This window comes from Bactrocera neohumeralis, unplaced genomic scaffold (genome assembly GCF_024586455.1).
Source record: "Bactrocera neohumeralis isolate Rockhampton unplaced genomic scaffold, APGP_CSIRO_Bneo_wtdbg2-racon-allhic-juicebox.fasta_v2 cluster11, whole genome shotgun sequence".
Classification (NCBI taxonomy): Eukaryota; Metazoa; Arthropoda; class Insecta; order Diptera; family Tephritidae; genus Bactrocera; species Bactrocera neohumeralis.
Genome location: NW_026089624.1, coordinates 1809851 through 1825180, shown reverse-complemented (window position 1 = coordinate 1825180; position 15330 = coordinate 1809851). Strand labels below are relative to the sequence as shown.

At 36.4% G+C, this 15330-nt stretch overlaps 1 protein-coding gene across 1 annotated transcript; it reads right to left on the bottom strand.

The window, feature by feature from the left end:
* Positions 1 to 6774: 6774 nt before the first annotated feature.
* LOC126765849 (uncharacterized) lies at positions 6775 to 7972 on the bottom strand. Its single transcript, XM_050483531.1, has one exon. The coding sequence runs from the start codon at positions 7753 to 7755 to the stop codon at positions 6775 to 6777; it is 981 nt and encodes a 326-aa protein (XP_050339488.1). The 5' UTR covers positions 7756 to 7972.
* Between the last annotated feature and the right edge of the window lie 7358 nt (positions 7973 to 15330).

Here is a 15330-nt window from a genome sequence, read left to right as displayed (position 1 = left end):
GTTTGCTGCTGGACAAGCTTATGTAGCACTTAGTCGTTGTAGATCTTTGGACGGTGCTCGAATTGAAGAACTAGACTGTTCAAAGTTGACAGGTAAAACCCCATGTAACATTGAAGCTTTAGAAGAAATGATTCGATTAAGAAGTAATAATTCGTAAAGCCGTGAATAGAACTTGGTCGCAAATAATATAACAATAAGTCAATGAAAGGTTACGAGTAGATATTAAATGCTGCCTAATTATCGATTTACTTAACCCATACTACATGCCATAGTTCATATTTTAACAAATTTGGGGTTTCTCACATCAAACTAAAAAATTAAAAATAAATATAGTTTAAAACAAGTAAGGAAGGGCTAAGTTCGGGTGTCACCGAACATTTTATACTCTCGCATGATAAAGTGATAATCGAGATTTATGTATACGCCATTTACATATTTTTCAAATACCGTATTTTTGTAAAGTTTTATTCCGCTATCATCATTGGTTCCTAATGTATGTACTCGTATTATACAGAAAAGGCATCAGATGGAATTCAAAATATTGTTCTATTGGAAGAAGGCGTGGTTGTGAACCGATTTCAGCCATATTTCGTACATGTCATCAGGGTGTTAAGAAAACATTATATACCGAATTTCATTGAAATCGGTCTAGTAGCTCCTGAGATATGCTTCTTGGTCCATAAGTGGGCGGCGCCACGCCCATTTTCAATTTTTAAAAAAAGCCTGGGGGCAGCTTCCTTCTGCCACTTCTTCTGTAAAATTTAGTGTTTCTGACGTTTTTTGTTAGTCGGTTAACGCGCTTTTAGTGATTTTGAACATAACATTTGTATGGGAGGTGGGCGTGGTTATTATCCGATTTCTTCAATTTTTGAACTGTATATGGAAATATCTGAAGAAAACGACTCTGTAGAGTTTGGTTGACATAGCTATAGTAGTTTCCGAGATATGTACAAAAAACTTAGTAGGGGGCGGGGCCACGCCCACTTTTTCAAAAAAATTACTTCCAAATATGTCCCTCCCTAATGCGATCCTTTGTGCCAAATTTCACTTTAATATCTTTATTTATGGCTTAGTTATGACACTTTATAGGTTTTCGGTTTCCGCCATTTTGTGGGCGTGGCAGTGGGCCGATTTTGCCCATCTTCGAACTTAACCTTCTTATGGAGCCAAGGAATACGTGTACCAAGTTTCATCATGATATCTCAATTTTTACTCAAGTTACAGCTTGCACGGACGGACGGACAGACGGACGGACAGACAGACATCCGGATTTCGACTCTACTCGTCGCCCTGATCACTTTGGTATATATAACCCTATATCTGACTCTTTTAGTTTTAGGACTTACAAACAACCGTTATGTGAACAAAACTATAATACTCTCGTTAGCAACATTGTTGCGAGAGTATAAAAACACGCTTTTAAAACATATCAAACTAAAAAGTGAAAAATAATTCCTGCATTATTGTGAGAAAAGCGTGGGGTGCTTGGTCATATATCGAGCATTCCACGCTTTTCTCACAATAATGCAGGAATTATTTTTCAATTTTTAGTTTGATATGTTTTAAAAGCGTGTTTTTTAGTTTTTTTAAACTATATTTATTATAAACACAGAATTCGCGGAGCGAATTAAAAACACGTCCGTACACCTTGAACACTATCAACAACTCAACAAAGTAATATGAATAAATAAATAAAGGACTTTTCTCGGAACTTAATGAAAAATTGCTTTATACGATCAGCATCGTAGGAGAAATCCGAATGAACACCGATTCCTTAGTATATACTAAATTTTACCCTTACCCAGTTTCACGTTAATCTGAGTTCCAAACCCAGTTACAAAAATTATTAGAAGATGGTATAATCAGACCATCTAGGTCTTCATGTAACATACGGGTATGTACAGTGGGTTGCCAAATTATTAGGGACAGTCACAAAAATATAGTATAAGTGAAGTATTGGTCTTTTTTAGTTATAAAAAGCTTTAATAACAATAAAAGAGTAATTTACAAACTAACATAAGAACAAAAAAAAATAAAAAAAATTATTTCAAAAATATACATATGAGCGAGATAAAATATTTCTGATTAATAATCAGTACTTAGTCACATTTCCTTTGGCCTCAATGAGTGCTTTAATTCGTCTGGGCATACTTTCTATGCACGTTAAGGCACGTCTTTAATCATGGGGTTGTAGTGCCATACATTTATTAACTTTTCAATCAATTTTACTTTGGTAGTTATTATCTCTTTGGCAATTTCGGCCTTGGTAATCTGCCACAAATTTTCTATGGGGTTCATGTCAGGTGAATTGCCAGGCCAAGGTAAATCTGGAATGTTATGGTCTGCCAGAAATTTGGTTATGCTTCTTGCTTTATGACATGGCGCTGAATCATGCATAAAAATGACTTCCTCACCGTCTGGGAACCAATCCTTAAGTTGCGGTAACAGTCGAGTTTCCAGAACTTGTCTGTATTGATCTTGTCTCATGGTACCCTGGACAATGTAGAGACGTCCAACCCCTTTAGCGCTTATGACAGACCACACCTTTATTTTAACAGGGTGTTTAACCCTCTCCACAAGGTAGTCAGGGTGATATTTTTCGCCTGGACGTCGCCGGACGAAGCTGCTCTTGTCGGCCAGAATTTCAAATGTTGACTTATCTGAAAAACATACCTGAAAAAAAAGAAAGTTGCTTATTATTTTCAAAGATATGATTTAAAAAATGGTGTAAGATGACAGTAATAATAATAGCTGACCTTACTCCAGTCCTTATCAGTCTTCTGGCGGTATTTTTGGGCCCAGGCAAGACGTTTTTTCTTCATCGCATCTGTTAACCGAGGTTTCTTAGCAGGACCATGACCAGTCAACCCTTCTTCTGCTAACCTTCGCTGCACAGTTCTTTTGGATACTAGTACTCCAGACTCTTGAACTAATTGAGTTAAGAGCCCAGCACTTTTCTTCCTGTTTTGCAAGCAGACGTCCCGAATTTTCCGGTCAGATCGTGATGTTGTTATGCGTTTTCTTCCACTCTTACCTTTTCTTTTTGGCGAAAGTGACTGATTTTGACTCAATCTTTATTTTATTCATTGCTGTCTTAAAAACTCCAGCTAGTTCTGCTATCTTCCTTTGCGAATGGCTTGTGTGCTGGAGAAGAGTTTTAATCTGTGATTGTTTCCTTGGGGACAAATCACACCCTCGACCCATACTGGAGCAAAAAAAAAAAAAAATTATAATGAAAATCGGTCCAAATTCATTATTTTTTAATAATTCAACTATGATACTTACATTTGATCTGCGTTTGTTGCACAAAAATGTTAAAAGCTTTTTTTAAATAATTAATTTCACTAAAATACGTGTTCAGCACCCTGCGAGTCTACCGTTAATAAAATGTTTGTAGAAAGTAAACAAATACATTAACTCTCAAAATCTACTTAAGACACTTAAAACTGGAGTTAGCAAGATGTGGTGAACGCAAAAAGTACTTCTCTGTAAAGTTGTTCCTCTTAAAACCGCACTCAACTGCGCCCAAAGGAGCAAATTGGGGAAAAATGTGACTGTCCCTAATAATTTGGCAACCCACTGTACTTGTATAGTCCCGAAAAGGTCGGACTCCACCGGAAATAAACATTATAGTATCGTCATAAGCTTTCGAAAGCTTTCTTAGCTATCAATTGCGGATAGACATCCTAATCCTATAATTAATGACGTTTTATCACAATTAGAGCAGAAAAAATATTTTCATCAAATCCCGGTAAAAGAATCTGACATAGAAAAGCAGCGTTTCCATTAAAATGAGAAGCATGTATGAGTTCACAAAATTGCCTTTCGTTCTGAAAAATGCTCCACCCATGTGTTAAAGAGCCCTTGATGACATATTACGCGATCATATCGGTAAGATGATCGAATCACCTTTAGCCAAAGCAAAAGCGAACACATTCGCCATATTGAACTAATTTTTGAAGCACTTTAAGCTGTTCACATATATAAAAGTACACCTTGATAAATGTAATTTTTTCCAAGAATCTGTGGAATACCTCGGTTTTATAATTACCGCAAAAGGAATAAAAACCAATCCCTTGAAATTTGACGCAATTCAAAATTGCCCTAATATAGAAGGTGCGTTCCAAAGTAAAGGGGACTTAAAAAAACACAGAACAAATGGTTTTTTCGGCAAAAACAATTTATTTTATGCAAAATAGTCTCCTTCCACTTCATTACAGCTTTTTGCACGGTCCAAAAGTATGTCCAACGAGTGTTTTAGCTCGTTGGCCAGTATTGTCGCCAATATGCCGGTGCAAGCCTCTTGAATGGCCTCTACTTCTGCATAACGCTTTCATTTCATATGCGAATGCATTTTTCCGAAAAGCAAAAAGTCGCACAGTTCCATATCAGGTGAATACGGGGAGTGGCTAATGGTTAAAATGTGATTTTTTGTCAAGTAATTGTCCTTCGAATGTTGGATTCTGAGCAATTATTGGTTGTCAGTCAATTTTTGCGGAACAAACCCTGCACACACCTTTTGTAAGCCTAAATGTTAGGTCATAATGCGATAAATCGATGTTTTGGAGATGTTCAATTCCATTTCTATGAATTTCAATAATGAACTTGGCTGATTTTTGATGAAATCACGCACAGTTTCAATGGAATTTCCGGTGATCACGGATTTTGATTGGCCCACGTGTTGATCGTCATTTATGTCCTCACGACCACTTTGAACTCGTGCACTCTGCTACGGAATAGGCAATCATCGCCATAAACTTGTTTCATCAATTGAAATGTTTCCGTATAAGTTTTACCAATTTTAAAACCAAGTTTATTGTTAGCTCTTTGTTTGAAGCTCATTTTCGCACCGATAACACCAACATACTGATACTTAAAACGCAATAACTTCACTTCCAACCTATGAAATGTCATGAAATTCTCTCTGGACAATAAAGATAAAGAACGCACCAGTCGACATATAATGGCGCCACCAGGGCTAGATTCAAAATGCTTTGTTTACTTTGGAACTCTCCTTGTATAAAAGAGCTACGATCTTTTCTCGGTTTAGCAGGATGTTACCGCCGAGTTGTGCGAGATTATCAAAAATTGCAAGACCCCTGATCACTTCAAAAACTAAAATAAATTTTAATACTGCCGCATTAGAGGCTTTTAATAAATGAAAAGCAAGCCTTATCTCAAGAGACTAAATGCTTGAATATCCAAATTTTGAATTGGATTTCTCTCTTACACCAGATGACTCTAATTATGCGATAGGCAGTCCTCACTCAAACAAGACAGAAGATAACTATGCAGCAAATGAAAATTAAATTCACTTAGAAAATTGTTATATGGCACAGCTTAAGTTAAGATATATATACATAGGTCATCAACCCCTCACTTATGCTTTAAGCAATAAAAAAATTTAAAGCATAATGAAACTATTGAAGGCTGTCTTAGAAAAATATAGTTAGAAATTGTACTATAAGCCTGGAAGATCTAACGTCGTCGCGGACGCTTTATCGCGACCTTCTCAAATTAATTCCCTTAGTTAGACTGTCTAATCTATACATTTAAAAATCAATTTTTCTTAAGAAAGTTTAATTTTCTCAAACTCAAATAGATGTCATTACTAACGAAGAGGAACAGGAAAACATAATAATTCTGACGCACACTAGAACTCATAGAAATAGCATTGAAAATAAAAACCAGATACTTCAACGTTACATAATTATTTGGAATGTGTGAAATTTAAAAAACAAGCAAATACGACCGATGTCCAGCAAGGCCACTAGACAAGATATTAAACCACTATAAAATTTCGAAGTAAAAGGCTATTAACTTCATCGGAACGACATGGAAATATTTTGCCGGTAGTCCGGATCATGAAGATTTTTTAATTATAAGTAGAAATATAAACGAATTGAACTGTAATAACAATAGTCTAATGTTCGTAAACGAAGAATGTAATCTAAAATTTAATAGTTTAGCAAATAACATAAATGAAATATGTAATTACATTAAAAAGGATGGAGGTATTGAAAACAAATTTGCGTTGAGTATCGAAAATGGAATAAGTATAGGAAAAGAAAATTTAATCAACATTAAACCTGACATTAAATGGGCCAAAACTAAAATATTAAATAAGGTAAATGATCCTAATTACGGCATATTAAGGTAGATTGATGAATATACGCAAATTACAGTGAATCAAAAGTTAGACGGAATGAAGAATTATAAACAAATCGTAAATAAAGCTTTTATTTTTCATATTGACTTTTCAAATGATAGAATTTTTGTACCGTTTTATTTTTATTAATGCTTTTCTGAAACACTCAATTGGCCCCAATTCCGTGCTAAAATTTTGTCAAAATCCTAATTCCGTGCTAAAGTGATCCTTATTCCGTGCTACATTAGAAAAGGTTCTTATTTCAATTATTCCTAGCAATTTGTTAGTAAAACTTACACAGTTTATACGTGGAACACAACGAAACATTTTTATTCACATAAATCACATAGAAAATTACTTAGTTAGATAAAATAAAATAACTTCAAATATTTTAATGACATTATTTGTCAGCTATGCATTTCATGCGATATATAAACATAAAATAATAAGTATTTAGTTAGTAAAACTGTATACATTCAATTACTTGTACGTGAAATAAAATAATTTCAATTACATTAATATACATAAAGTCAGTTCAATATTAAATTTTAGTTTATTACATATCAGGTATTGAAAATATTCCTCTCTTATTTATAGGCTGAGGTAAATTAATTTTTTTAACTACTTCATCGGCGTCGTATTCTAAAATATCTTCTTTTTTCTGGCCAACGCCAGTTAGATCCACTCATTGTCATGGTTTTGATTTGAAATTTTTCTGGATTCCCATTAGTAACTTTTAACACCTGCCCAGGAAATTTCTCGCCTTCATACCTTACTACAACATAGTCTCCTGGATTAAAACTATTATTAATGTTCCGTTTTACTTTCACCTTTGAACCTTGTTTTTCTTTCTTTTTTAAAATTATCTTTTCTTTCTTAATCTTTTGTTCTTCATCCAAGCGTCGCTGATACTCAATGTATTCAGAAGCAGTGGCGACAGTTGGGGTTAATTTTTTCTTGACAAATTTTTTGTTCGGGTTCACTGGTTGGGGCTCTGGCCAGAAAAGAGCATTTTTGAAAGGCGTTGGAAATTCAGATGTTTTTATTTCTATTGCATTAACTGTGCTTTTTGGTGGAGTTCTCGAATTAATATTAACCACGTCTACATTGTCATTCGCCTCCCTAGGGGGCAACTGAGGTCTTGGTGGATGGTTGACAGTTGTTGGAATATCTTCGAAGTTAATGGCTTGAGCTACTGGGCAAGGTATACTGTCCAATATATGTACTACTTCACGCTGCTTGGACTTCACGGCATAAGATGGAGTTGAGCTGCTCAAATTATGTTTGTTAACTAATTCTTCATTGAAATCTATGAAATCAATACTCATGTTTTCGATATCCAACAAACAGTCGTTGTTAGCTAAAATAGTCGTAATATTAAGATCGGAAGTTGCAATGCAGCTGCTTGTTTGCTCATTCTTAACACTTCTCCAAAAGTAAAATAAGTTTTCGTCTTTAACATCACCCTTCCAAGTTCCGCTGCACTCAATAAACAGTTTAAGCTTTTCAGCCGGCAACCTTTTCTTAAAACTTTGTAAAAATTCTTCGGAATTAGTTTCGAGTGTTTTTGTTGCTTCTGTGTTCTCTGAAATTTCTGCGATATTCATATTTGGTACTCTGATTATATTGGATGTGTCTCTGATGTCAGGTTTTAAAATTTTATTGTAAGCCACTGCATCTTCATTAAACGGAAATATGCCACAAGCCTTAAAACCGTTTTGTAGTATATCAGAAGTGATTGCAGATTGTATGCATTTCTGAACAATAGGTCCGAAATCTTCCCGTTTTATTCTTTGTCAATTATTTAGCATTCTCCAATTTTGTATTTGCTTTCTCCAGTCTATTTTTAAACTATGAAATACTGCAACATCCATTGGTTGCAGCAAGTGCGTCGAGTTTGGAAGAAGCGCTATAAGTATGATTCCTTGCTTCTTGCAAAACTCAATAAGATGCAGCGACAAATGTGACGTGTGACGTGACGTGATTGGGAGTTGTATATTTTCTTTCAGGATGAAGGGATAAAAGACATTTGTTATATATTCATAAAATGTTTCGCAGGTCATCCAGCCTGAATCCGACTTTCCAATAGCCCAATCAGAAGAAAATTTGGAAAGTATGTTGGTTGGAAGTCTTTTGTACGGAAAGAGAGCAAAAGTTGGCATCATTTTACCGGAAGCGGAAGCTCCTATGCATAATGTAACACATTCTTTAACATCATCTGAAGTATACATGCTTTGAACCCCGTTTTGTCAAAACTGCTTGACCTTTTGGACAAAGAAAAAACGCGGACTCATCACAGTTGAAGATTCGTGTTGAATCTTCTAAAACATCGAGACAATTGTTATTTTCAAAGTATTGATATACTCTTTTAAACCAACTTCTTATAGAAGATTCTGTTACCGACGCACGAGAAACTGTTAAGGATTGCGAAACACGTTGACTCACTGTGGGATTTCTTTTCAAAAACCCTTGCAACCACTTTCTGCCTGGTATATTATTTTTAAAAGAATTCGGCCGATTTAGTTCCTTAACCAAGTTAGTAACGCAGTTTACAAGTTGATATTTTGTTACTGGAAAGCCTATTTCCGCCAGATAACAAACCCATTTGACAATAAAACTTTCTTCTTCTGTCGTTAGCACAGCTAGAGATCCTGGGCAGCCTTTTGAATACTTGTATTTAATTTTGTCCAGTACAGTTTGCTTCGGAACACGATATACCTTTGAAGCCTTGTAACATGTCATCCGATTGCTTTTTATTGCTTCAAAAGCTAAATTTAATGATTCCTGTGTATATTTTGGCATGATGGCGGCACTCAAATCTCTTTAAAATGAATTGAAATGTAATTAGAAACACACCGTTCCCAACTGCGGCCTATAGAACGGAATTAGGCACAAAATTAAAAACTGAAGCCTATTTTCGTGCTACATGTTTTTATAAATATTAAGCAGGGAGTTCCCGAAATATTTGATGTAAACTGTTTTGTAACTAATTTAAATTCCACCAATGAAGAATCATCGCAAATAAAGTCTTATTAATCCAATAACATAGCTTTAGAAAAGTAAGCCCCTGAATTGTGTTTGCTTATTTTAAGCTCATTTATGAAATTTCATACGCAAAAAATAAGCTTTTTCCTCAAAAAACGATAGGACGGAAATTGATCTTTAAACAATTTATAGAGTTTACTTTAAGCTAAGAATTTAAATATATATTAAAACTCAATTTTCAACCCCAAAACAAAGTAAAACGAAATATGGTATATGTTCCTAATTCCGTTTCATAGCACGTAGATCGGTACAGGTGAAATTTCAATGTACCAAATTCCGTTCTAACTTTGCATTTATCATATGAGTTTATTTTATAAAATTCATATTAAAACATATATTTCGGTAAAAAATGCTATAATGTACAAATATTTTAGTATATATATATATATGCACTTACCCAATTATAATATCAGTCTTAAATAATTTTTACACAACTCTTAGCACTTTTCACAACAAAACTTGTTAATTATCACCACCGCGCTAGGCAACTGCTTCCAGCCAACTAACATATGTGAATTTAATATGAAATAAAATTATTTATGGTTTGACATTTTTCAAATGTAAAGTTGAATATATTTTTGACAATTTAAAATAACTGTCCTTTGAATGGTGGGTGGCATTGACTTATTTTGTTTATTTAAAAAACTTGTAAACGAAATAGCACGGGATTAGGTATTAGGCCGTAATTGGGCGCACTTACGTTAATATGTTATTAAAAAAAAAATAAAATTAAAAGCGTTATAGAAAAGCTTAAAAAAGAAAACATGCCATTTTTGATTATAGAAGAGTCATTAGAATATGCCGACATAAATAGTTTATGCAATACTACAACACTATTATATATTATTAAAATACTTTTAACTGAAAAAAAAATTACAACAATATAAGAAATGCAGCCAGGCTTAATACTTTCAAACGATTTTAATGGTAGAATTAATACCGATACAAAAGAGCACAGAATAGTGGTACTTTCCTTATAAAGTTCCACAATATATCACTCAAAATAAGTAGCTAATATTTACGGAATATTGGATCGCAACTCAACAACTTATTTTTAATCGATCGGGGACGATCGAACTTAAAAAGGAAGGAGTTAACTCTCCAAACTGTGACATTTCATACCATTCAATTCCGTTGCCAACATGACTTAAGCAGAAACATATGAATTACTTAGAATTGACGCTACTGTGCTAGCATAGCATTTATTGTGAAATAGCTAGCTGAGTGAGGAACTTTCGCTGATCAGCAATAAGTTACTTTACAGAACAGCTCAGGTGACAAAAAACACAATTTTGTATTCTAAGCGTGTTGAATAAACAACGGACTCCGAAAAATATTTTTTTTTATTCCCCACACCTGTATAGAGAAAACTTAGGCCAAAGCCTGTTCGGAGATATGTAACGGTGTATATGTAGTATGTTTTTTATGAATGAAGCGAGGTCGCTTGACGAATGTGTGTCTGTAAAATGTTTTTGTTGTAAGCTTCACTATGTACATTTGGACTTCGCGACTTTGGCTGCCATGTTGACTTGTGATGTTTGTGCTATTTGAAACGATTTCAATTTTTCTTTGGTGATATGTTAACATGTGTACGCAGTAGGGATGCAAAAGATGCGTCGATGTTTCTGAAACATCGATGTTTTTGTCAAAACGCATCGTCAATGTTCGGATAAACATTCGTGATGAGTTCATCTTTCGTTGAAGTGAATTGACAAAAGGCAGGTGGAATTGATATCAAATCACTGAAAGTATAACCGAAATTTGCCCATTTCCAGCTCTTAGCGAATACGGTGTAAAATGTCTTCGGCAATATCACTTTTGTTGGTATCCCATAATTGACACGGATTTGAAGGCTGATATGTCGAAATGATCATGATAATTGTAATTCCTGGCATGTTTCTCAAAAAGTTGCACACACCGTACCATTCACAATACGCAATGACTCAGATGAAGTTGAACTGCGTACATTAATCATATAGTATCCTTCGGTTGCTATATGATTTGTGTGACAAGTCGAGTGAAGTGGAAGTGTTTTTTTTACGCTCTTGATTTTTCTTGGATTAATCCCAATTTTCACAGTGACAGCACATAGTTTTTGTCTTGGTACTTACCGGAAGTCCGGACGATTCAAGTGGATAATAAGCCTAGAGAAATAGCTAAGTAAAATTTGTTTTAAATAAAAATTCATTTGTACATACCTGTGCTTTTTCGTGACAAACTTGCAAATTTTTTAGTTTTAAGTTTATTTTCCATTTCATTTCGTGCGCATATTTTTTATGCCGTTTTGTTTTGATTAATCAGCTGTTCTCCGTTTTCGCTTTCTCCCTTTTCGTTTTGCTTTTGGGTTAGGCGTTGCCAACCATTGAAAATATAAGTAAGGTTTTAGCGGTAGGGATTGAACATACTGATTGACAGGTGTAGCCAGACTATTTTCTCACTGAGGCATGGCCTCAGAGAATAGTATGGGTCGTACAGCAAAGAATCTTTTCCGGAGGAATTCTAAAATTTTGAGAACGCCTTCTAACGGCAGGAATGAGGAATCCACTGCTGCTGGATCAACAATTAGAGATGAAACTACGGACCGAACAAGCAGAAGTGAAGAGAATTCATTAAATAATGAAACTTCCGACCATTTTAATGAGCTGGGTTGTAAAATTAAAGAGTTGGAAAATATGATGGCTGGTCAAAGGCACGTAAATCAAGCTATGTGCTATTTACTGAATAGCATAATGAGCTTATATAAAAAAAAACCGTGAAACCGGAGAAAAAAATATGGTTGAAAAAGCAACCCAGATATCTCATATTTTTAAAGAGATGAATACCCCAAAGCGGCTGCGTGAAGCATCGGGTGACCTACCCCCCACGAAAAACCCAAAATAAGCTATTGAGAAGGTGCAACAAGTAAACAGTGAGCCAACGAAAGTAATACAAGAAAATATTACGGGTCAACATAGCACAGGTGAAAAATGGGTGGATATTGTGAAAAAGAAGAAACCGATTCAGAAGAAAATTAGAACGAAACCGGACGCCATCATAATAACCAAAAAAGAGAGTGCGTCTTATGCTGATATTCTCCGGAAGATTAAAAGCGACAGTGGTCTTGAAGAGCTGGGATCAAACGTGACCTACATACGGAAGACGATGAAAGGAGACCTACTCATCGAGTTGAAAAATCAGGCAGACAAGTGAGCCGAATCATTTCAAACCGTCTTAGAGGGAGCGGTGGGTGAAATGGCGCTGATACAGCTAAAAACCCATAACGTTACAATAGTGTGTAAGGACTTAGACGAAATTACAACACCAGAAGAAATCTGCGAGGCACTAAAAAAAGAGTGTGGGTTCCAAAACCTGGAGAAATCAAGAGTCAAATATATGAGGAAAACCCGAAGTGGCACACAAATAGCTCTTATTTGTCTGCGCGCTCAAGACGCTAAAGTTGCACTAAAATTGGGCAAAGTGAAGATATAGTGGTCTATCTGTCGTCTTAGAGAATACTCACCCATTACCCGATGTTTTAGGTGCTTCCAACTGGGTCATATAGCACACAAATGTGTCAGTCAGACTGATCGGTCAGCCCTCTGTACACGCTGAGGAGCTGCAGTGCACGTAGCAAAAGTATGCAAAAATGCCCCGAGCTGTATGCTTTGCAAAGGATAGCACTCCGTCTTAAGTACGACCTGTCCTAAGTACGTACAAATGATGAAAACAATGAAAAAATGAGGTTGTTACAGCCAAACCTTAAGCACTGCGCTGCAGCACAAGATCTGCTAAAACAAACAGTTCAAGAAGAGAATATAGATGTCGCCTTACTAAGCGAACCATATAGACTGCGTTCGGAGAGCACTTGGTGTAAAGATAGAAATAGCAAGGCAGCAATATGGGCCTGCAAAGGACACGCTTTCTCATCCCGCTCCAAAAAAGTCCATAACGGCTTTACAAGGGCGAAGATACAAGGTATATACATATTTTGTAAGGTGCTATGCTCGTCCTAGCGCAAGAATTAGAGAATTTGAAGAAATTTTTCTCCTGGGGCTGTCTCTAGAGACCAGAAACAAATCGCCAATAATAATAGCGGATGATTTTAACGCGTGGTCTACTGCTTGGGGTAGCAGAATTACAAATCATCGTGGTCGCCTCATTCTAGAATTAATTAGTCAAACAAACCTCAGATTCTAAACAATGGCACAAAAAATACGTTTCAAAAGGGTAATAAAGGTTCTATAATAGACCTAATGTTTGCTAACGACACGCTTAGCAGACATATTAAGTGGAAGGTATCAGATATTTACACAAATAGCGACCATATGGCTATAATCGCTGAAGTTTCGTTCTCCCAAGAAAGGGAACTGTCTCGCAGAAATCTCTCTCGAAAACGTAGTTGGTGTGAAAAAGAATTTGATACCGACGTCTTTGAGAGCGTCTGGAGGGCGGCAAAGGCACCAGGCGAAGACGCCACCCACTTAGTATCCGCTGTGCAGAAGGAACTAGTTGCAGCATGCGACGCAAGTATGCGCAGGACAAGATACAATAGCAATCGAAAGCCGGTATACTGGTGGAGCGACGAAATTGCCAGGCTGAGGAAGCTCTGTCACTCAGCTAAACGTCGCGCACAGCGAAACCAGGGAAGGGAAAACGAAATCCTCCTCAGAGAAGAATTTAAATGCCAAAAAAAAGCTCCTGAAGTCAGTCAATATCCGTAGTAAGAAATCCTGTTTCGAAAAGCTTTGTGAGGAGGCGAACATAGACCCCTGGGGATCGGCATACAAAATTTGTATGTCGAAATTCAAAAATAAGTCGCAGCAGCCTAAGAACGCATCATTTATGAAAAATGTTGTCGAAGCGTTATTCCCTACACATGCATCCATTTCCTACATTAAAAGAAACGAAGCTACGGAGCCACCCCTATTAGTCACAGAAGGCGAACTATTGGCTATTGCGAGAAAAATCAAAAACTCTAAAGCGCCTGGAATAGATGGTATACCAAATAGAGCCTTTAAAGAAGCCATAACTCTTAGACCCAGTTTATTTATTAACATGTACAATGCGTGTATATTAGAAGAGGTGTTCCCCGATCCGTGGAAGATTCAGCGCCTGGTTCTACTCCCAAAGCCAAAAAAGCCACCAGAAGAACCCTCATCATATCGACCTCTTTGCATGCTCGACACGATTGGGAAAGTGTACGAAAGCATTGTAAGAAACCGCTTGGAACTAGCAATCCAAAAAGCCGGCGGATTATCAGAGAGACAATACGGCTTCATAAAAAAGAGATCCACTATTGACGCACAACGAGAAGTTGTCGATATTGCGAAATGTGCAGTAAGTGGCAAAAGATGGAAAGGTGGCACAAAAAAGTATTGTTACCCGATTACCCTGGATGTCAAAAATGCGTTCAACTCAGCAAAATGGGCAGACATAATTAAAGCGCTGGATGAAATACGGGCCCCTGAATACCTCATAAACATAATAACGAGCTATTTTAAAAACAGAAAGCTGATTTTTGAGACGGACGAAGGCACCAAGAGCTACTCTATCTCAAGTGGAGTACCACAAGGCTCAATGTTAGGCCCACTATTATGGAACCGTATGTATGACGGGTGCTAAGAAGACAGCAACCAACAGACGTGAAACTAGTAGCTTATGCGGACGACCTCATGGTGGTAGCAGTCGCCAAACAACTAGCCGACCTGAGAAATAAATGTAATGAGTGCTTAAATAGTCTACGCCAATGGTTCTCTTCTATGAGTTTGAAACTGGCAGAGGAAAAAAACAGAAGTTTTACTGATTAGCACTAGGAAGATAGAAGAACGAATAGAGCTCACCGTAGGGGAATGCAAGATTACCTCGCAGCCGCAATTGAAGTATCTGGGGGTAATATTAGATTCCAAATTAAAATTTAAAGAACACTTGGAGTATATTTCCGCCAAGGCAAACATAATTTATAATGCCCTATCGAGAATGATGACCAATGAAGGCTGTGTGCGTTCCAGCCGGCGATTCTTAATATGTAGCGAAAGCAATGAGTTCCGTAATACTGTATGCGGCACCAGTATGGATACAGGCAATGGATATAAAAGCGTATGCAAAACAAATAATTGCAGTGCATAGGCTTTCTGCAATTCGGGTAATAAGTGCTTTCC